Source organism: Rana temporaria, chromosome 12, assembly GCF_905171775.1.
Source record: "Rana temporaria chromosome 12, aRanTem1.1, whole genome shotgun sequence".
Lineage (NCBI taxonomy): Eukaryota > Metazoa > Chordata > Amphibia > Anura > Ranidae > Rana > Rana temporaria.
This window is the reverse complement of record NC_053500.1, coordinates 42,384,311-42,407,535: the sequence shown is the minus strand read 5'-3', so window position 1 is coordinate 42,407,535 and position 23,225 is coordinate 42,384,311. Positions and strand designations below refer to the sequence as shown.

The 23,225-nt window shown below is 43.4% G+C and overlaps 1 protein-coding gene across 4 annotated transcripts in view; it reads right to left on the bottom strand.

The window, feature by feature from the left end:
- Positions 1-21,439, bottom strand: part of SMARCE1 (SWI/SNF related, matrix associated, actin dependent regulator of chromatin, subfamily e, member 1) — a 39,910-nt gene extending 18,471 nt beyond the window's left edge. The window contains exons 1-6 of one of the 4 annotated variants that reach the window (XM_040330372.1): positions 21,318-21,431; positions 16,915-16,957; positions 14,837-14,880; positions 13,464-13,562; positions 7,209-7,289; positions 6,878-7,009 (exon numbers count right to left, since the gene is read on the bottom strand). In XM_040330372.1, the coding sequence (XP_040186306.1) occupies positions 6,878-7,009; positions 7,209-7,289; positions 13,464-13,562; positions 14,837-14,880; positions 16,915-16,921 (363 nt within the window). In that variant the 5' untranslated portion in view covers positions 16,922-16,957; positions 21,318-21,431. Of the gene's footprint in view, positions 1-6,877; positions 7,010-7,208; positions 7,290-13,457; positions 13,563-14,836; positions 14,881-16,914; positions 16,958-21,317 lie in introns of all 4 variants that reach the window. The other 3 variants (XM_040330371.1, XM_040330374.1, XM_040330373.1) reach the window with 3 other exon arrangements.
- Between the last annotated feature and the right edge of the window lie 1,786 nt (positions 21,440-23,225).

Here is a 23,225-nt window from a genome sequence, read left to right as displayed (position 1 = left end):
TTTTTACCCCATTATGTTACTAAACATCTCAGGCCGGGGTCACACCTCTGTTTTTTGGTGCTTTTTGCAGAAACACACTACAGTTAATTTACATGTTCTCCTATGGGACACGTTCACATCCATGATTTTTTTTCAGCTGCTGCGTATTTGGAAAGGGCAAGGACTTTTTAACGCAAAACTGTGCCATTTTGTTTTTTTTGGTTCAATGTACTTCAATGGAGAAGCTGCAGAAAAGCATGTAATCTGCTCAACAAATTGGCCCAATTTTTTTTTTTTAAATGCTAATATTTTTTAAGGCTATTATCCGATTAATCGAAACAATAAATCGGCCAAATAATCAACTATGAAAATAATCGTTAGTTGCAGCCCTACAAGGTATGCTTAGAAATCTCCGTATTCCATCATCACATTTCTGCTGTCTGTATAAAAACTGTACAACAGACCGGCCTCTTTTACAAATGTACATACACAGTGACCAAGTTAAAGGCAGAAAGGTGGCTTTATAGCAATGTTGCCTTAAAGCCCCAGTTTGATCCCCTTCAGAGCCTCAATTTGTATTGAGTTTATATACTCTCCCTTAACCACTTAAGGACCGCTGAAAGCCGATATACATTGGCAGAATGGCACGGCGCCCTCCCATGACCTAGTCCGAAGCTCCGTGACCGCGGGACCCGATTGCCGCTGGAGTCCCGCGATCAGTCCCCGGAGCTGAAGAACGAGGAGAGCTGTATGTAAACACAGCTTCCCCGTTCTTCACTGTGGCTCCGTCATTGATCGCGTGATGCCTTTTATAGGGGGACACAATCGATGACATCACACCTACAGCCACACCCCCCTACAGTTGTAAACACATATTAGGTCACACATAACCCCTTCAGCGCCCCCTGTGGTTAACTCCCAAACTACAACTGTCATTTCCACAGTAAACAATGCAATTTAAATGAATTTTTTTCTGTGAAAATGACTGGTCCCAAAAATGTGTCAAAATTGTCCGAAGTGTCCGACATAATGTCGCAGTCACGGAAAAAAAAAAAAAAAAAAAAAAAAAAAAAAAAAAAAAAAAAAAAAATCGCTGATCGCCGCCATTAGTAGTAAAAAAAAAAAAAAAATTTATAAAAATGCAATAAAACTATCCCCTATTTTGTAAACGCTATAAATTTTGCGCAAACCAACCGATAAACTCTTATTGCGATTTTAACGAAGTAAAAAACATTGCATTTTTTTTTCAAAATTGTCGCTCTATTTTTGTTTATAGCGCAAAAAATAAAACCCGCAGAGGTGATCAAATACCACCAAAAGAAAGCTCTATTTGTGGGGGGAAAAAAAGGACACCAATTTTGTTTGGGAGCCACATCGCATGACCGCGCAATTGTCAGTTAAAGCGACGTAGTGCCGATTTGCAAAAAGGGGCCTGGTCCTTTAGCTGCATTTTGATCCGGGGCTTAAGTGGTTAAAGTGTTACTAAACCCAGTAATATGAAAAATATTTAATCTGCCCCCCCAAGCTTATAAATCTTTTTACATTAAAATATTGCCTTTGGCGGATCTGTATACCACACTCAGTGACAGACTGCAGTGTTTCTCCAGTGCCGAGAGTTCAGGTAGGAGGAGATTTCCACTTCAGCCTGAATACACGCCCACATGTGTGATGCCAATATCATGTGACCTGGCTAGCTCTGAGAACAAGAAATTATTCTCTCCATCATAAGACACAACTGAGCATGTGCAGGTCGGCTACACTGCCTGTATTAGCTGGCTTTCCCCAGAGAGACAGCGCAGGGGGGGGGGGGGATCTGTGCATACAGGAAAGGGAGTCAGATATCTGAAGAGCAGAGGGCAGGACATATGCCCATCCCTTTATTGCTTGGAAGCAAAGTGATCTATCGTGGAGCCGTCATGTTACTGGCACACACCTAACAAAGTGGTAAATGGGAATAATTGGTGCTCCCTCACACTTTCAACAAATTGGAAACAAATTCAATAAATCATGGAAGCCTTTGTAAGTGAGCACTGTAACCTTTTAAACTAGTCCTTTACAAAGCTATTTTTACTTTGCTTAAAAACGATAAACATGATTGGCAGTTCTGTGGGCACAGGAAGAATGATCCACCTGTAGGCTCCAACAATCGGCTTTTTCCACAAGACTGTAAGGGCGGATTCACAGCAGTGGTGCCCTCTTCACAGAGCAATTGACAGGTGGTGAGGAGGCGTTATCACCTCATCACCATCTGCTTAAAAGTCAAGTCTTCCTTTTTAATTGTACCTACAGGTAAGCCTACAATTAATGTAGGAGATCTTGACTTAAAAAAAAAAAAAAAACGCAGACGCCAACGGCGCATGGGCTCTGAAGAACCGGCCGCCGGTGACGATCCTTCAGGACCCTGTGCCGTGATCGGCATCTTCATGCATGGGAGTGACATTGCGGATCTGGCCAATCACAGCGCCGGCTCCCGCGAACACTGTGGAAACTCTGGGGAAACGTCAGCCGTCTCAGAGAGCTTCGTTCTAAGGTGAATATTTTATAATGAGCTAGTATGCGATGCAGAAAAGTTGCAGGGCTGGACGAGAGAGAAGACTGCAGAGATCCATTGTTTCAAAATGCTATTGTTACATATAGAGCATTAGCATTTTAATATGTAGTCCTGTGGGGGGGGGGGGGGGGGGGTTGCGCGTCACAGGTGTGTTCACAGCCCAGCACATGTCCAGATTCCTTGTTTATTTCTGGTTTTGCCCATTGGTCTGTCATGTCACATTACTTGATAAAGGGCTGGGCGCGAAACATGTCGTCACTTGAAATGCCCCCCATGCCTTCTTCTCTCTCCACTTTCCCCATTGGTCTTTGGCGTGGGCGAGTGAGGTCATTGCCAGATGCTGCGACTGCACGGAGCCACAGTTAGGTTACCAGTGGAGCCTCCGATTGGATGTACAACACTCGCTGATCCCTAGTGTAGATTATATCCACTCTGCTGCTGGGGTTCATCACCATCTACACCCACAACACCACTGGTACCCACAGTGACACACCGAAGTCCCCTCCATCGAAGGACAGGCACGGCCACATGGTACTTTCTGATCTGTGGGCAGAACATTGGCTTTTTGGGATGGCAAGTGCCATGCAAGTTTACATTTTTATTTATTAAATGATTTTCAATAACCCAGTTACAGAGGCCATTCAAATTACCTAGGCATAGCTCTGAGGAAGGGTGCGCGCCCCTGGAACGCGTTAGTGTACCCCGTGTTTTGTGCATGTCCATGCACTGTGTTTATGGCCCTTTGTCATTTTGTGAGTACCCATTTTTTTTTTATAAAAAAAAAAAATATTAAAATTATCATCTCGGGTAATGCACTAGGTGTGCGCACCTTCCACTTCTGTTTTTCTTGATGTTCCAAAAGGTGGTCTTAGTTTAAAACACAGCATGAGAGTCTACATTCCAGCAGCCGCCATTGAACAGATTTTTAGATTTATTTTTTAGAGCAGTTGGTCCTTAGAATCTCATGTAAGCACCTGCATACTGTACATAGTGGCAGCACTAGTCAAAGTTTTAACAATGGTATCCTAACCACAAAAGCCAATTTTACCAAGGCCTCCATTGCTAAATAATGCAGATTAGTCCAAATGGAAACATTTTAATAAACTAACCGATTGCTCTTCTCTCTCCTGAGAACGTACATTTTCTAACACTTGTAAGTACATTTGTCATTTATAGTTTATGTAGCAGAGCAGCAACATCTGTATAAAAACAGCTTTTGTGCGATTATAAACTAAAAACAACATTGAGAGATATGAAATACATCACAGCAACAAAAAACACAAGCTTCATGCATGAACATTACAGAATGCACGGAGGTCTCTGGGGGAAAAATAAATCTAGAATACAGTTTATAAAGAAAGGGCAACATTCACATAATTTCTTAGGTTATATAGCAGATTATATAGTATACAAAAAGCACAGAGGTATGCATGTTTGTTCCAAGGGTGCCTATTCAGATAGCAAGTTTATAGAGAGGGATTAGAGATCAGGAAACCTATTTTCTCTTTGGATGCAATCGTATCCTGACAGACCTTATCTAAACCATTACATAACAGTGGATTTTTACTTAGATCCATTGTCTGCCTTGGTACCATAATTCAGTCATCTAACAAGGTCAGCCTGTCACTGTGAAAAACATCATAAGGAGGACTGACAGCTTAGTCTACCTAATAGGACTTCACTGGGGACGTGGCATAGAATCACTGGGGACGTGGCATAGAATCACTGGGGACGTGGCATAGAATCACTGGGGACGTGGCAGAGAATCACTGGGGACGTGGCAGAGAATCACTGGGGACGTGGCAGAGAATCACTGGGGACGTGGCATAGAATCACTGGGGACGTGGCATAGAATCACTGGGGACGTGGCAGAGAATCACTGGGGACGTGGCAGAGAATCACTGGGGACGTGGCATAGAATCACTGGGGACGTGGCATAGAATCACTGGGGACGTGGCATAGAATCACTGGGGACGTGGCATAGAATCACTGGGGACGTGGCATAGAATCACTGGGGACGTGGCAGAGAATCACTGGGGACGTGGCCAGAGCCAAGCAGACCGAACTTGGAAGAAAGCAGGCATTACACAGACAACCCTCTAGCCTGTCACAGAGGACTCAAATCCCTATTTAGAACAAAGGTGTACACATTTTTTATTTTACAAACTGGGTGCAGGAATCCAATTAGGGAGCTCCATGGATAAAATATATCCAATATAACTACTGTGAGCCTAGTAGAAATAGAATGAAAAAAATAGGTGCCCCAACTATACTGCAGAACAAGTATAAACACATAAGGCACTTAGGGCTCATTCACATTACGAATGTTCCCACCTTGCAGACGTGTGCTGGTGCCATCAATTCTTTACATTGGTGCATGTCGGAACACATGATACCACAGTACAATGCGTTTCAGTGTAGCGCGATTTTAAAAATCGCTCCTGCACTTTTTTTTTTTTTTTTTTTACACACAGGTTTTTTAGGTATGTGGCTAGCTACCCAAAAACATGATATGCGGGAACGCAAGAAAAACAAAAAAAAAAAACACACAATAAAGCGCACACGCTCAGACCCACCTCCTGATGTGAATGAGACCTTGATTCTAAGTAAGGCCCCTTTCACACCACTACGTCTTCAAAGTCAAAAGATTTTGCTGCGATTTCAGGGAGACTTGAGGTCTATGAACCTGAACTCGCATCAAAGTTGGACCAAAGTAGTGCAGGGACTACTTTGAAGAACTCGGCACAACTTGAAGTCGTACGAATATGAATGGTTGTCATTGGAAATCACGAGGAAAGACTTGTCATGCTACTTTGCAGTCCCACATCTCTGTATAGGTGTGTGAAAGGGGCCCAAGGGTCTTTGTTAGTAGGTAGTGAGTCAAAAGCCTGTGAAAATTACTAGTGGCCAAGGCTCAATAAAATCTTCATATCTGAGCTGGTCATCACCTTATAAAAATAGAACACAACTACGACTGCCCCTACAGTTGGACAGGTAGATGCATTGAGGCTTTGAGAATTCTGAGACAGATTTCATTTCATGCCCTTTTACCAAACCATATGCAATACAATGGCAAAATAGCCAACACAGCTAATTGTGCAGTTCAAATCAATGCACTAAATACATGCCAAATGGGAATACAATACATGTTTCAGTTAATTCTGGTATAAAAGATTCTACAATGAGTACTATATTATATAGTACTGAGAAAAGCGATACATCTCTGTTAAAAAAGGTATAGATTTAATGAATTGATAGTGTTTTATAATGTCCTTTGTAGATCCTATTGTGCCTCTGGTCTGAAACAAAAGGCAGCCAATTATTCATAAAGCATAGATAACGTATGGATCCATAGCCACAACTGTAATCAGTAGAATACAGAGTGACAAAAGGCAACAGCCTGTCCAAAATGGCATTTGAGGGCTAGTTCACAATAATAATAATAATAATAATAATAATAGGTGCTGGTTTGTGCTGTGAAGTGGTGCTGATGTGTTGTAATGACACAGATGCTTTACATATTTTCCCCCCCAAATTTATTGAAAAGGTCACAAAATGCCATTTCATTCATCTGCTGCAAATCGCAACAAACTGCGCTAAAAAAAAAGAAAAAAAAAACAACAAAAGTTTAAACAGTACTGTATGTCGTCCTACCTTTTTATCAAGGCACACCGCTGTGAACTGAACTCACAGAACAGTGCCTTCTATGTCTCTGTGCTGAGACTGTATTGGGCAAAGCTGCCCAACACCTATAGGATAACATGGGCCCTAATTGGACTTAACGATTCATTAACTAATTAATCCTCAGCAATTTTATAAAGCAAAGCACATATTTGACGTTTTATGTGTCTTAGCTTCAGACAATCATAGTGCAATCCGTGAAGCAATTTAAAGGGTGTTTTCCCATGGATGGACACAATCACTGTACAAAGGAGATCCTCTTTCAATAAGTATCACTGCAGACCATATAAGGATGAGGACTATCACTGGTTTTTCATTGAAATTAAGAATTACCGAGTCTTTAAGCTCAGGGATGGATAGAGATCAAGTCTCCAGAGATAACTACAACTGCTACTGAAGGGATTTACTATTCCAGATTTCTTTCTTCAATTAATCTTAACTCTCCTCTAAATTTGATCTAGGGGCAGAGGTTTCTTTCCATGAGTACTAGAGACCAATGTTTAGCTGGGGATCATCCACCTAATCCTGATGTTTTCCAGCCTGGGACCTAGTGAACAGCAGTGTCAACCCTCACACTCTACACAATACGGCACCTCAAGCCTGGAGAGTGGCACCCGAGGCTCTACTGGGACATTTTTCTCTTATCTAAATACTAATTCCTCGTACCTTTTCAGCTTCATATTCGTTCAAGTACTCTTGCTTCTCCTCATCGGTGAGGTCACGCCACATCCCACCAATGATCTTGCCAATCTCCCACAACTTAAGGTCAGGGTTGGAAGCCTTCACTTGGTCCCAGACCTATTTCAGAGACATTAAGGGTGGCGGAGAGGATTAAGGGTGGCGGAGAGGATTTTTGTTTTAATTACTAGAAGGTCTAGAGGTTTAGTCTATGTACAATCTTTATTCTAGATTTATTCTATAGAAATAAAAGGGGTTGTTGGGAATCTATTAAGGTGGAGACAGACAGCAGCACCCCCCCCCCCAAGCCATCACTTACCTTTCTGCTGTATCTCATGTATGGCATCAGTGGCTTATCCGGGGGCTTTGGTGGTTTTGGGATGGTAATCCCAGATGAGGCCTAAAAAGAAAAGCGGACATGAAAATAAAGCTGTGCATTTAGCAATGTTTACAGACTTCCAAAAAAAAAAATCACATTCCTTTCTCAATTTAAAAATCAGCTTACTTGTAAATCTAAACTGACACAGACAGCATTATGGCTTTCCATCACTACATGCAGCTTGAAGGTTTTACCCTATATATGCCTCCCCCCCCTATATTGGTGCCAAATTCACTAGCCAATCAGGCCACCTGACACTAATCCTGCTCATCCACAGGTGACTGGAGAGTCGAATCACGACAAAGAACTACAGTAGCTTTCTGGACGGGGTGCCGTCTGCTATACTGCAAGAAAAGGGGGTCCTTTTTATTCATTTTCCAATCAGGTGATTTAATAAAGCAGAAAATTGCTTTAAAAAGGTCATTGGCAATTACACATAAGCCAACACCTCTAACAAACATCTTCACTTTGTCCGTTCCTGCAAAAAAATTAATCAGAAATTCAAGAATTTCTGTTGGCGCACAAATTTACCATAACTCCTTTAGGAATAGGCTGAAGAGAACATCTGTGGAAATAAGAGAAGTCATTTGGAAAGAGTACACTCTTCGTATTGCCACTAAGATCATATAAAAGGGTATTCGTTTCATCCTAGCATTGCCATTACACTGACCACAATGACTATAAATAGGCTAGTTGAAAGCGGTTGTAAAAGCTAATTTTTTTCCCTAAAATAATAAATCTGTCTTGCTTACCTGCTCTGCGCAATGGTATTACACAGAGCAGCCCCGATCCTCCTCTTCCGGGGACCCCCACCAAGGCTCTCGGCTCCACCTCCTATATGTGTGCCTCCATTGTAAACTATGTGCTATAGCAGAGGACATGTAAGGGAGTACTCCCAAGCCCTGCTGTGGGCGCCCACAGACACACACATCGTGGCTTAACCACGCCCCCCCCCAAACAATTTGATTGACAGCACCAGGAGCACAGGGATCCTGCTCTGTCCTGTGAAGAAAGGAACAGACACCAGTGCCGCTGCAGGTCATGGAAGGTTGCAGAGAAGGCCTTACAGTAAAGTAAAAAAAAAACTATGCCTTTACAGCCACTTTAAATCCTGGCCACATTGTAATAGTACAAGTGGTTAATAAAGCTTAAAAAAAAGTCATATTATAGGACTGGGAGGCGCTTACTCAGCTTAAGCATGAAAGGGCCAAAGAGTTCTAGAAATTTCTCCAGGCTCATTTCATGGTTTATCAATATAAAGTTTAGGGGTTTGGTAGCAAACCTGTGCAATGTTAAGGCAGGGCAAAGCATCGGGTTAGCTTTGAGGTCTGGTCCCATGCGATTCCCTCCATATGACATTGCCGATGATTGGCTCAGTTCTGTTATATAGGGGTGGAAAAATAGAGAGGCCCATGTCAACTCTGAGTGAAGCCCTGACTACAGCCGACACAGTGACACCTTTCTTTGTTCTAGTCGCTTAAAAGAATTAAAGCAAACCTATTGGGTTGTCCTGCCTGTTTAATACAAACAGGTTCACTTTAATTGAAACTCTGTAGGTGCTTCCCTTCACTTCCTACACCATTCCTTTTTTAGGAGTGGAGACAAAATAAATCCTATGTAAGCCCAATGGGCAACTGGGAGACTGAAGAGGGACAAAACGATCAGTTATTTGGGGGGGAGGGGGGCGTGGAAGTATAAAAATGTACTTTAAGTCACCCCCTAAAACATAAACATGCCCATATAGCTCAGGTCATCATTTATACGAAAACGCTAAAAAGGCCAAACAAGTGTCATCCTGCCAGCTATTCTTATTCCAACATTAGGACAACGATTAGATTTTAGTGGCATTACAAGGATCGCTTACACTTTCCACCATAGGTACCTATAGAATAAGATTTATACTAAAAAAGGACCAACAGTATGCTGAACAACCATATAGAAAAACTTTAGCTATAAACTGTCAGTTTCACACGACTTGTCCACATGCAGAAAGAGGGTAAAGAAACCAAAAGACAAGTAAATGTGTAAAAAAGAGCTACTAGTAACATTCAAACATATGAGCAGGTTTCCAAATGTATCTAAACTGAACGTATTTGAGAAGAGTTGTTGGGAAAGGAGAATAAAGGTGTCGATTGTCCCCGCACATATTTTACACACACGTTTTCCCATTGACAAGACTAGTTATTTAATGCCTAAATCTGTAAGCGTGTTTTTTTTTCCAACCAATTTAGATAGGTCAGCAATAATAAGAATCTGAGAACAGAAGGGTAAAAATAGGCCTTCACCTTAATACAAATGTAATATGTGGCCAAGTGGTTAGCACTTCCGCATAGCAGCATTAGGGTCACCTGTTAAAATTCTAACCACTACACCACCTGCCTGGAGTTTACATGTTTTCCCTGTGCCTACGTGGGTTTCCTCCGGATACTCTGGTTTGCTCCTACACACCAAAGACATGCTGGTAGGTGAAATGGCTTCTGATTGAATTCGCCTTAGTGTATGAATGAGTTAGGGACCTTAGACCCTCTTCACACTGAGGCACTTTGCAGGTGCTAGAGCGCTAAAAAACGCGCCTGCAAAGCGCCCTGAAAGAGTTGCTTCATTCACTCCAGTGTGAAAGCCTGGAGCGGTGCGCTGGCAGGACGCCAGAAAAAGTCCTGCCAGCAGCTTCTTTGCAGCACATTAGAAGTGGTGAATACACTGCTCCTAAAGCGCCCCTGCCCATGAAAAATCAATGGGGAGCGCCGCCGAACCGCTGCTGTAGCGGCGCTTTTAACCCTTTTTTGTCTGCTAGCGGAGGTTAAAAGTGCCCCCCCAAAAAAAACAGTAAATCGCCGCTAAAAATGGTGCCGACGCGGCTCAGTGTGAAAGCACTCTTAGACTATAAGCTCCTTGAGGGAAGGGACTGATGTGAATGTACAATATATATGTAAAGCACTGTGTAAATTGACAGCGCTATAGAAGTACCTGTAATAATAAATCAAAGAGCACCAATGAAGAATCCTCAGCTCTCCAAAGTCTTTATTGTTCAAAATGGTTACAAGCAGCAGGAAAAAAAAAAAAAAAAAAAAGAAGAGCTAGCACATTTCATTGGCCACATAATGAGAAAGCATATTCTCAGAACCAAGGTGCCATACAATTTTAAGTGGTTGTAAACTTATTTTTTTTTTTAAATTAGGACTTTTACCCGCTACTGTAGAGGATGTCATCTGGTCCCAGCCACAAAGAGTTAATCCAGCTCTGAGCAATCCTTGTATCTTCAAGAAAAAAAAACTGTTTCTTCCCTGGTGCTGAGAGTGACAGCTCATTTCCTTATCTCATGCAGGAGCAGACCCAGCTTCACACCCCCCTCCCCCTCCTTTCTTCTCCAGTTCTCACAGGGTTGGCTGCTTTTGGGTTAAAATGATCATCTCTCTGCCTCTCACAGCTACTACCACAGCTATCCCGAAATCTCCACTACAGCCTGTGTTCTAACAGTGTAGCACATGCACAGGAGTCCCAGGGGGCCGTAAGTGCGCTCTGCTTCTGCCCAGATCACGCTGTGTCCCCTGTGTGCGCACTTCTCGCATAACAAGCGCAAGGTTAGTCATCGTAATGCGGCCTGGCCAGGGGGAGTGTAGAGGTGGGCGGGAAGTCTAGTGACATCATTACTCCGCCCCCGAGCACCAGAAGATAGACACGCCCATCAATTCTGGAGATTTTCGGGGCTCCGTGTGCAGAAATGGGTAACTTAACAGGTAGGGATACATGCAGGAGGCATGTGTACATATATACAGTACAGTACATATGTATGATGACAATAGTTGATAATCATGAGTGGTGGGTTAACATCCACTTTAAGAAAACATGGTTTATGGGTTTAGTAATTTTGTTATGTATCTGTTTGCCTCTGCATTTCTAGCAGTGAAGACATCCGTATCCTTTTAGCCAGATGTCTTCCCTCCACACACCAGCTGAGGCACCCATGGTTCGGTTTTGTCTCATTATGATCTTTGTGATTTCTCTTTTAAAAGCATCTCTTATTTTGTGCCACTCAATGAAGCCAGCGGCAGTCACCCGCTAGGAGACATCGTATATCCGCCTCACCAATCCAGGGCTTAGAAATCCCCTTGGCTTAATCTCCAAATTGTACCTCATCAGGAGATACATTTAGGAGCATTCCAACTGGTCGGCGCCATCATATGGGCGGCACGACCAATCAGAACCCACGTGGCCCATCCTGTCAGCGCGCGAAGAGGACAGAAAGTCGCAGGGGTTTCAAATTAGAGTGGTAAAGCAGCGATACGATGTGTCAGAACAGACGATTGCCGCTCTCCGGGTTAGCGGGACCGGGCGCGATGGGGACAGGGGTCCAGTGAAAGTTAACTTTACAGATTTCCTGTTAAATGACCATCATCTGTGTATACATACAGTTTATTCGTTGTATTTTAGTGTGAAATGTGACTTCCTTTACAGGCAATCCCCAAGTTATGAACACAATAAGGACTGTAGGTTTGTTCGTAAATGGAATTTGTGTGTATGTTGGAACACTGCATTTGTAAGTGTGGCTTCCACCTGTGGGATGTTCCGGGCTCTCCTGGTCATGCAGTACTGCAGCATTGGAGGTGTCCGGCGCTGGAAGATAGCTGCTCGGAAGAATCCAGGACCAACGTGGAGCACAAGCGGCCGGCATTGAGACTGTTCGTAAGTAGGAGTCGCTCGTAACTCTGGGACTATAGTATTATTTTTTATTGTTATTTTTATATAGTCAAGGATATCAGTTTTCCTCCCTTAATGAACATGTATTTATTTTTCTTTTATACGTGTAGCATAGTAGCAATTCTGCTTTATAATTATTTGTGTGGAGGTTATTTTAAACTTTCTCCAGCCGTGGTATTGCGTGACCACCAAAAAATAACTTGGCTGTCCTCTGCTTGTTGTAACCAGATGAAAAAAAAAAAAAAAAGAAGACTTTGAACTTCTATTGTCAGAGTCCCGCTGTCCTCTATGGGCAGTTTGGATGAAAACAGACAGCATGTTTTCATCCAATCCGCTGGACGGGTGGGGAACGTATCGCCATATACCCGTTTTGAGCAGATCTTGTCAGATCGGATGGCAAGCATCAGTGGACATCTCCGCTGACATCCGCTTGCCCATAGAAGTCAATGGTTGGCCCGCTCGGATCTGCCTGGAAAACTGACTTTCAGATCCGAACGGGCCGATCGTGTGAAAGGGGCTCAAAGATCCCTGATCGGAAAGAAACCTGCCCAGTTATGTGAAGACAGCTGTAAACTTACACATACAATGTGCACTTAAAGGGTTAGTTCACCTTTGCAGGTAAGGGGAGCCTGTGAATAAAAACAAACTGTGCAGCTTTGACACTCACAGCCACTTCTGCTCACCTCAAAGGAGCGTGTTATCCAACCCCCACATGAGTGCTTCTCTATTTTCTCCATTGCTGAATTTAGAGCCACCGTGACAGGAGAGGGGATTACATTTCTCGGAGTGTCTTAGCAACGTCCCATCCTCCAGAGGTGCCATCACTGGAGGTTTTTGACCCACACCTATAAAATGACCCACACCTATAGCAAAGGCATTATCCAACTTTGTTCAAAGCTGCACAATTTGTGCTTTATGTTCAAGTGTCCCTTACCTGCACCGGACGTTTTTGGTAAAATTTAACTAAACCTTTAAACCTACCATCTGCACAAGTTGTGCTCTTTGTTTATGCAGCGATTATTGCAAGCTTGCATCATTTGTCAATTCTAGGCCTAAGTCTCCCAGTAACAGCATTGCACTATGAGTACAGTAAGCAGCCTTTTGGCTCTTATACATTTTTCAGGTCTTTTCAGCATCTGGAAACTATACCTTTACAATTATGAATACTAGTAGCTCTTTTTGTATGCAGAAACTTGTATTGCAGTTTTTAAAAAAACCCTCAAGGGTATCTGCATAAGCACAATTCAACCAGCCACCCTGTAGGGACAAGGATGGGACATGGTGATTTGCAATATTCACAGTCCTGTTTATTTGTAATAACCAAAATGAAGTCAGCACCATGTCTCATACCACAGTTAGCCAGGCAATGCCATTGCACAGATTGCCTGGTTAGTCCCTGCTTTGCAAAGAGGCCGGTTTCAGTTTAAAGCACAATTCCCAGTTCCATCTGTGCTGCAACGCCTCAGGTCACACATCATGACAATCTCCTACCGTTACCCTGCTGTTGCTGCCTGGGTTCCCTCCCAGCCTGTAGTTGTTGTAGGCAAGATGGCTGTATGGATTGTATCCCACAAACCCTGGTGTGCTGGGCAATTGCTGATGGAAACAAATGAGACAAAAACACGAATGAGAAATGATTTCTAACAAAAGGAAATAAAATATTTAAAAAAATAAAAAAGCAAAATAAAATAAAAAATTACAAAATGAAAATGGTTTGCATATGGCATGTTCAAGAAGCTGTGAAAATTTGTCTCTTAGAATCTGAGCACATAGAAGTCTGGGGGGGTATTGCAATAAACAAATTTTCATAATCATTTTAAAATGTGTGCAATGAGTTGAAATGTTTGCAAGTAAAAAAAAATTACCAATTGGCACAGGGAGATTCCATATACAATGTATCTAATATCTCCATATTCTGAAGTGTTGGGACAATTTAAAAGGTGAAATCACAAGTTAATAGGGCCAAAGGAAGGCATTTAAAGAAGTCAGGGAAAGCAAACGCCAAAGCCTAATGCAACCCACAATTGTTTAGGCACACAGGCTATTCAGCCACTGTGGGGTTTTTTTCAGTCCTGATATATGCAATAATTCAAAGAATAGTGATGAGAGATAAAATATAGAAAAATAAAAAAATATTAAATAGATTTTTAAACTTAGCACAGTAAGTACCACAGATCACAAATCTATAAAAGTTTGGTGTAAACATGTAAAGGCCTGTGGTGTTTATGCTAAAAATTAGGCTCCAATTATCTTCAATATGTAATAATTAGTAAAGAGAATGGTAGAACAATTGGCGACATCTAATTACAAAATGAAAAACAGAAGGCAAAGTCTTAAAACAAAATCAGGAAAAAAAAATCCCAAAAGCTGGGAACTGTTGCAGATGCAAGTTTATTACATTGCAGAAAAAGCAAGCACACGGGCACCACAAACACACGGGATGACGGCACGCATCTGACAGACAACATGTAATTATATGAAAAGCAAGCATGAAGATTTGTTTCATATATAAAGCTGATTAACTGGGAGGAGGGGGCTGCCCATAAAGATATTAACTAATTTTAAGTCACATTTAGATGTGTTTAAAATTAGCGCACATCCGTCATCTGGGTTTAGGAATTTACACCTGTTGGAGAAGTGTGGGGAGTAGCTGTTTCACACAAATAAGACAAACATACAAATACAAACCTAGTAGTGCAAATAAAGATTTTTATTGTTCAAAACAGCCACTTTAGAACCCGTATAAAATCATATACTGAGGATGAAACAATTGTCTCACTATAACCTGACCTACGGGACTGAACTCACAAAAATACTTCAAATCTTGTTGGTAATAAAGGGTTAATGGTTTATAGAATTTTTTTACTTACTGCTGCGGGTGCTGGGGTAGGGGGAGGAGCATATGATGGCCGTTCTATTAATATAAAAAATAACAATAAAAAAGACATGCCTTTTTTTTTTATTAATCTAAACATTCAAAATGGCAAGTAAGATATGTAACATTATAACTTTTATAGAGAAAGGGAGTCACCGCTCAAGGTAGAAGATGCAAATGATGAACCTTTTAACCGAATCTGAAGCCCCAGGTGTTGGCAACTTTCATACTGACAGCGCAGCCGTTTTAGCGGCGCTTTACCATTGTTTTAGAGGCTCTTATCAGCCGCTGCGCTTTTAACCCCCGCTAGCAGCCAAATGGAGGGCTGGCGCTTTAGGAACTTTAGAGGCGCTTTAGGAACGCTGTATACACTTGCAGGACCCCAGTGTTAACGCACTCTGCTTTTAGACTGGGACTGCAAATGATGCATTGTCAAGCAGACCGGCTCTGGATCAGCATGCTCAGCCAATGGCCAGTCAGTGTTCTGCTGGTGGTGGTGGGGGGTGTCCCCTTGTCAGAACACAACAGCTCAGCAGGTTAGATCCCTGTATTAACCTTGGATCGTTAGTACAGTGCCTCCGACCAGGACTGACAGTATTTCTGTTCAAAACCAACAGGTTGAATGAAAAAAAAATAATAATAATAGTGTGTACCAGGCCTAAAGCATGGCATACAGCACTTGAATTTTTGCTGATACTTGCTGTCAGCAGCTACTCAACTCCAGCTACAGATGCATTTGTGGTTCGGGTATTCCGGCAGCTGCGGGTGTCGGGCTGTCAAAATGCACTAAGTTGCAGAGAAGATTCCTCCATCCGCACTTTTTAGCATGGATGGGGAAAATCAAAACAATTTCTCCTGTTCAGTTCATGGACTGAAAAAGAGAAATCTTACTGTTTATGGCTAGCCTTCCATGAATAAAATACATTTTAGCTATACAATCTACAATGCTCACTCAGCTTCATAAGTTTGTAAAGACAAAGCCGCCCACTACGTCTCAATACTGCACCAATAAAATCGAATTAACCCGAGTCCATGCAATCCTGCAGATTCAAATGCTGAAGTTTGCCAAATAGACTTTACATAGAATGACAACCAACATGCAAAAGACTGCAAGCTTGCAGACAGTGGAACACAGCACTGGCCATCCTGTGTTCTAGTTAACCAGACATGTTGAGAAGTCCGTCTGCTGTGTTCACAGATCTCTCTGAATGAATGGCACAGCTGCACCAATTTTAAAAGTGACAGCGGCTGTGGGGAAGGAACCCTTGCATGCTGTCACCCACATTTAGGTACATGATACTTGTACCTAAATATGTGTTGCTAAAAAGGTGGAGTTAGCATTTGTTAATGCTCACACACTATTTAAATATGTATTTTGTGGCTTATTGTAGAACAATGGCTACTATCTGAAATAAGAACACTCATAATGTATTGAATTGTATTGTAACTGCACTGTTTGCCCTCATGTTGTAAAGTGATGCACAAACTGTTGGCGCTATATAAATCCTATATTATAATAATAATAAATGGGAACAACTGCATCAGATTTACAAATATCCCATCCAATAAAACCAAGAGTGATCACTGACACCGTTATATATATATATATATATATATATATAATAAAAAAAAAAAAAAAAAAGGCTGCCCAACCCAAGTAGGTTTGTTTTCTATGTTATTTTATGTTCATTTTCTGCAAAATAACATAACCAGAGTTTTTCCTGCGTCTGATTTTAATAAATGTCTTCTATTGCCAAATTAAGTGTAGGCATATTCAGTGAGAAAAGAGGCCATACAAACAACAAAATATCTTAGAATGGCCCAACAGAAAACTGAAACCTGACTGACTTTGTACTCACATTCTGAATATGTACATTGATCTATACCAGGGATAAGCAATTGCAGAACTACAAGTCCCATCATGCCTCTCGGTGTCATGCTTGTGGCTGTCAGAGTCTTGCTATGCCTCATGGGACTTGTAGTTCTGAAACAGCTGGAGGTCTGCTAATCGCATATCCCTGATCTACAGTCATTTTTCACAACGTAAGGAAAAAAAACAAACAAATCACTTACTTGACATTTTGGCCAAATATTGTAGTCACGTTTTACAATAAACCTGCAACAACAAAAAAAAAAAAAAAAAGGTATGCTTGTTTACAAAATTACCCAATTTATAACAGATACCCCCTTACCCCAACACAGACAAAAAAGGAAGAGGAAAATAAAGCCATAACATGAACACAATAATCTTCACATTTAGGCCTCATGCACACAGGCTCAAGAAAATCGACCCCAGCCCAGTACAGGAGCATCTTACTACAAAACGTAGGATTCTTGTCATTCCCAGAAGCTCAGAGATCAGCATGTCACCCTCCCCTATAGGGTGTAGTGTATTCTACAACCTTTTTTTCTCTAGACATAATACAAAGATGTGAGATGGAGGCAGAATATATTTTAAAGCGGGAGTTCACCCAAAAATCAACTTTCTGCAGTTAGATCCAGCATACTGCTGACAGCTGTAGTATGCTGGTTCTTTTTTTTTTTTTGGTACTTATCGTTTTAGCAGTATTTCTTCTTTCTCCGAGTGGGGAATCCTTCGGGGAATGGGCGTTCCCGAAGGCAAGCAAGTTGATTGACGGCCTTCGATAGCGCGTCACAGCTTCCGAAAATAGCCGAGGTGACACTTGGCCGTTTACGGCGCCTGCCGTGTAGAGCTGACTGCGCAGGCGCTGTAAATTGCCGAGTGTCACTCGTGTGTATTTTCGGAAGCCGTGACGTGCTATCGAAGGCTGTCAATCAACTTGCTTGTCTTCGGGAACGCCTATACCAGGATTTTCAGACTTTTTTTCTTCACCTGGTGATCCTGCCAGTAACACTTCCGGTCCTAGGGTGACAACCATCACTCACTGTATTATATTTATGTAAGAGCAGCTAAGGCTGGGATCACACTAGTGCGGGTTCCTCCATCCAGTTCACATGACAGAAGATTGTGACCCGCTTCATGCCGATTCCTGTTTTGTCTGGTTTCTTGTAAGTAGCACCTAGCCAGCGCACTTTTCCTACATCCATACAGTACTTCACTATTGGTTCCTCCTTTGTCTTCCACATATGAATAGGATTGAGCGCCTTTGAACATTTATGGAAACCATCACTGTGAGGCGCTCCAGAGAAATCCTCACCATCAATCCTATTGATCTCTTCTGACCCCAGACTGCAAAGCTGTGGGTCCATGCCATTCGGGGAGTGTGGCACACGGCACCGTTCTTATTTTTTGGAGCACCAGCAACAATATTGGAACACTTACACACTTAAGTGCCTAGCACCTTATATAAGAGATATTATTTGTAACGGGAGTCCCTTTAGGGCATAGGATGACTGAGAACTGATATCTTGGATTACATGAGATGGGACATTAATGATAATTCATGTTTTGCAGGATATCTTAGAATATTACAAGTTGTTCCTTATGAACAGGTCAATAGACTGTTGAGGTGTTAATTGAGTCTGGCTTCTGAAAGACCTTTCATTGTGGATGCTAATGACACTGTATGGTGTGAAAAGTCTATTGATAAGGTGTGGAATGTGACTGAGCACCCTCTAAAGGTCAGACGTCTGTGTATTGTGTATCAGGTGTGAATAGCTTATTGTCGGAGACAGAACGTCTGACATAGGAATGTGTATAATGCAGGTGAATAGCTTATTGTCGGAGTCAGGACGTCTTGGGAATAATTAACTCACCTGAATGTCATTATCTAAAAGAATGTGTAAAGTGGTGGGTGGAGTTGAGTCATTGTCCCTGTAACATGCTTTTTGGTTGTGAACTGTATAAAAGACTGAGTTTTACCATTAAAAGTATTCATTCATTTTTGAACCAGTACCAGAGCTTGTGCCTCGGTTATTCTGGGAAATGAAATGGGTCCTGTCGGCTGGATTGTCGGATAAGCTGTCGTGGGGCGATTGAATGGAATGGAATATCGTGAACGGTGTTAACCCCTGACCGTTACATTATTCATGCAAATACATTTTTGTATAATGGTTAATATGGTTATTTATTTGTATTTATCTACTATAGTCTGCAAGCGCTGTTCCTATTGATCCTTTATGCCTTAGGTTTAGCACCTTTGCGATAGCTGCTGCAGTTTTTTCACTTGTATTCACTTCACTTTAGAGTTTGATGTTTTTTTTAGTGCTTTTATTTGCATCATATCCTACAAGCGCTGTTTATATATATTTTTTACCTAGGAGATTTTGACCCGCTCTCAATGGAGCCGGTTCACATATCTCTGTGGCGGCTGCGGAGCGAATCGCACACGTCTTGTGCGTGTTTGATTCAATTTCAGGTGCGAATTCAGGAAAAAATGTCTCCATGTCCTTTCCACTGAGAGAAAGCAGCACCTATTGCTTCATAACGGATCAAGCGAGAGCAAATGGTGGAGAGTGCAATATTCATGGCAGATGTAGATGATGGTTCCATGCGGATCTAATATTACACTTTGGTGAGTGCATCCCCCAAAAGAGGGGGGGGGAGAGGGAGTAGGTACTTGGTTTCGACAGGTACCCGCTCCCACTTCCGTCGCAGATCGCCACAACGATCTGAGCCGGAAGTTTGCATCTCCCCCCACAGTCTTATGGAAGACATCACAGTTCCCAGAAAACGACGGGACCAATCACACAGCGCAGCGCGACTTGCGCAGAACACATAATGTCTCCCTTACTTCAGATCCCGGCATCTACACCTGAAACCGATTGAAGAATCGTCTCAGGTGAGGACGTCACTGGATCCAAGGGCAGGTAAGTGTCCTTATATCAAAAGTCAGCAGTTCTAGTATTTGTAGCTGCTGACTATTTTATTATTTGGGGGGGGGGGGGGGGGGGGGGAGAGGGGGCTGGAAATCTGCTTAATTAAAAAAAAATAAAACACAACAGCATTTGACTGTTAACTGTTTTAGCCTACAAATGCCCCTCTATATGTGTGTGTGTGTGTGTACAGATGAGGTTTACAGGTGCATTGGAAGAACAGAATTTAGAGGGGTGATCACCTCTAAACGCACAAAAACACCAGACGCGTTTGGTGCTTAAAGCCGAACTTCACTCTCTCAATCAACATTGACTATATCTAATTATCATGCTGCTAGCATTAGTAAACAGATGTAAAATAAATAAACACGATATAATTTCCTATGTCTTCAGTTACTTCCTGGTTTCCAGGCAAATGATATCATACATCCCAAGAGTCTTCAGGAGGGGAGGAGCCAAGCACACCCTCATGTCTAAGCCAGGGGCAGATGGATTCCAGGAAGTTGATGCTACATGAATCCTTTGCCCTTACTTAATGCTGGGGGGGGGGGGGCGTTTTCCAAGAGATTTCTCAGCAAAATAAAGAATGGAGACATGGGTGGATGTGTAGGTTTGCTTTGAATATTCGCCTTTTTGGCGCTCACATACAATGCAGTTCCGTTCTAACGATTTTTGTCCATGCTATAGCAGAATGATGGCTATAGTGCAGTCTGCCAGTTCTGGAAGGGCGCCATATTGCGTTCTCCAGTGATTGCGCCCGCCGCAGCACGCTTTGTGATCGCTGGGTCTTTGGGACTGTTTGGGGGGTAAAGGGCCAATCACAGTGGCCCTTTCCCCCCCATGATCAACTGTATCCAATCACAATGTAAACACAAGCTGGTTAACAGAATTCCTTTCCTCAGGCTAACAGTGAGGAGAGCAGAGTTAGTAGGTGGCTTCTGTGAAAGGGACATCTACACTGATAATTGGTGCAGCCTCAACAGCGCCCATCAGTGCAGCCAATCAGTGAAGGGAAAAAAATGACCTGTTTGACAAATTTAACAAACTGATATGCTTTCTTTAACCTGGTATATGACAGGATGGGCACAGTGTCAGCCCTTCAGTGTTCTTTTGGCCATGTCTCTATAATAAAGTCTCCCTGTAAGTACAGAGCAGATCTCCTAAGTCTGCACTGTATAGAACAGGGATGGTGAACCTTGGCACCCCAGATAGTTTGGAACTACATTTCCCATGATGCCCATGCACTCTGCAGTGTAGGTGAGCATCATGGGAAATGTAGTTCCACAACAAGTGGGGTGCCGAGGTTCGCCATCACTGCTATAGGAGATATTGTAGAGAGCAGCAGCCGGCAACGTCAAGTTTTGTCACCACATTGGAGAGAAATGAATGGGCTGCCATAGGTGAGCGGTGCAATAACGTACAAACACACACCTATAGAGACAGTATGACTTTACTGGGGTCACACAACACTACAATGTGAATGAGGCCTAAACCAGCCCCTGTACTGTATGGAAGATACATAGAAAACACCCATTATTATATCCCAACCTACAGAGAACGTCTCCCTCACTGTACACAGAGGAGTCCTGACTGAGCTCCCCTCATATACTGCACAGCCCGGCCTCCACATAACACCCCCCGTACATACACACCGGGCCCGGTCCCCTCATTCCACTCACCTCCCCGCTCCGCTCTCTTTGTCCCTCACACCGGAAGAGGAAATCCGCACTTCCGCCGGCGCACTTTCCACACCACGCCCCCTCTCAGCCCCGACAATAAAAAGCGCCGCGCACTCCGCCTGCCCTCACACGCCGTGAATTCTGTATAACGGAAGTTATGCAATTACCGGGCGGCGGGGAGAGATATCATGTAGTGTGAGGTGGAGGGGAATGTGTGTGGAATCTGCAGCTACAATCACACGACTCGGGAGAGAAGGCGCTGATTGGCTGCTCGGGCGATGAGGGGTGGGATCACAGGGTGTAATGTGTCGGCTGTATGAAAACACGAAATATCTGTGAGACTCAGTCTGACTCGCCCACCTGTATGGAGGAAGAGACTCACCCACCTGTATACTTGTTAGAGAGGGTTTCTGTAATCAGCATCAGAAGATTCACTACAACACAGAAATTCCAAATAAACCCATCAAAATCCCCTCACACGAGGGTCCACTTCAGAGTTCCCCCTTACATCAAAGTCCCCTCTTACATTAGGGTCTCCATCCCCTCCCTATCAGAGCCCCCCTTCGATCAGAGTCCCCATGAAAGTCCCCCCTTACATTGGATATCCCCATCAGAATTCCCCCCATCAGGGCCCCTCTGACTTAAATCGGGGTCCCTAATTAAAGTCCCCCCTTACATCGTGTCTCCCCATCAGAGCCCCCCCCCCCCCCCCCTTTACATCAGGGTCCCCATTAGAGCCCCCTTACTTTAGGGTCCCCATCAAACCCCTCTTGACATCCATGTTCCCATCAGGGTCCCGTTTAGATCCCCTATTACACCAGGGTCCCCATTAGAGTCCCCCTTACATCAGATTCACCATAAAAGTTCACCTTTACATTAGGGCTCCCATCAGGGTCCCTCCATACATCAGGGTCCCCATCAGAGACCCTCCATACATCAGGGTTCCCATCAGAGTCCCTCCATACATCAGGGTCCCCATCAGAGTCCCTCCATACATCAGCGTCCCTCCATACATCAGGGTTCCCATCAGAGTCCCTCCATACATCAGCGTCCCTCCATACATCAGGGTTCCCATCAGAGTCCCTCCATACATCAGGGTTCCCATCAGAATCCCTCCATACATCAGAGTTCCTATCAGAGTCCCTCCATACATCGGGAACCCTCCATACATCAGGGTTCCCATCAGAGTCCCTCCATACATCAGGGTCCCTCCATACATCAGGGTCCCCATCAGAGTCCCCCCATACATCAGGGTCCCCATCAGAGTCCCTCCATAAATCAGGGTCCCTCCATACATCAGGGTTCCCATCAGAGTCCCTCCATACATCAGAGTTCCTATCAGAGTCCCTCCATACATCGGGAACCCTCCATACATCAGGGTTCCCATCAGAGTCCCTCCATGCATCAAGGTTCCCATCAGAATCCCTCCATACATCAGGGTCCGTCCATACATCAGGGTCCCCATCAGAGTCCCCCCATACATCAGGGTTCCCATCAGAGTCCCTCCATAAATCAGGGTCCCTCCATACATCAGGGTTCCCATCAGAGTCCCTCCATACATCAGGGTTCCCATCAGTGTCCCTCCATACATCAGGGCTCCCATCAGAGTCCCTCCATACATCAGTGTTCCCATCAGAGTCCCTCCATAAATCAGGGTTCCCATCAGAATCTCTCCATACATCAGGGTCCCTCCATACATCAGGGTCCCCATCAGAGTCCCTCCATACATCAGCGTCCCTCCATACATCAGGGTTCCCATCAGAGTCCCTCCATACATCAGCGTCCCTCCATACATCAGGGTTTCCATCAGAGTCCCTCCATACATCAGGGTCCCCATCAGAGTCCCTCCATACATCAGGGTCCCCATCAGAGTCCCTCCATACATCAGCGTCCCTCCATACATCAGGG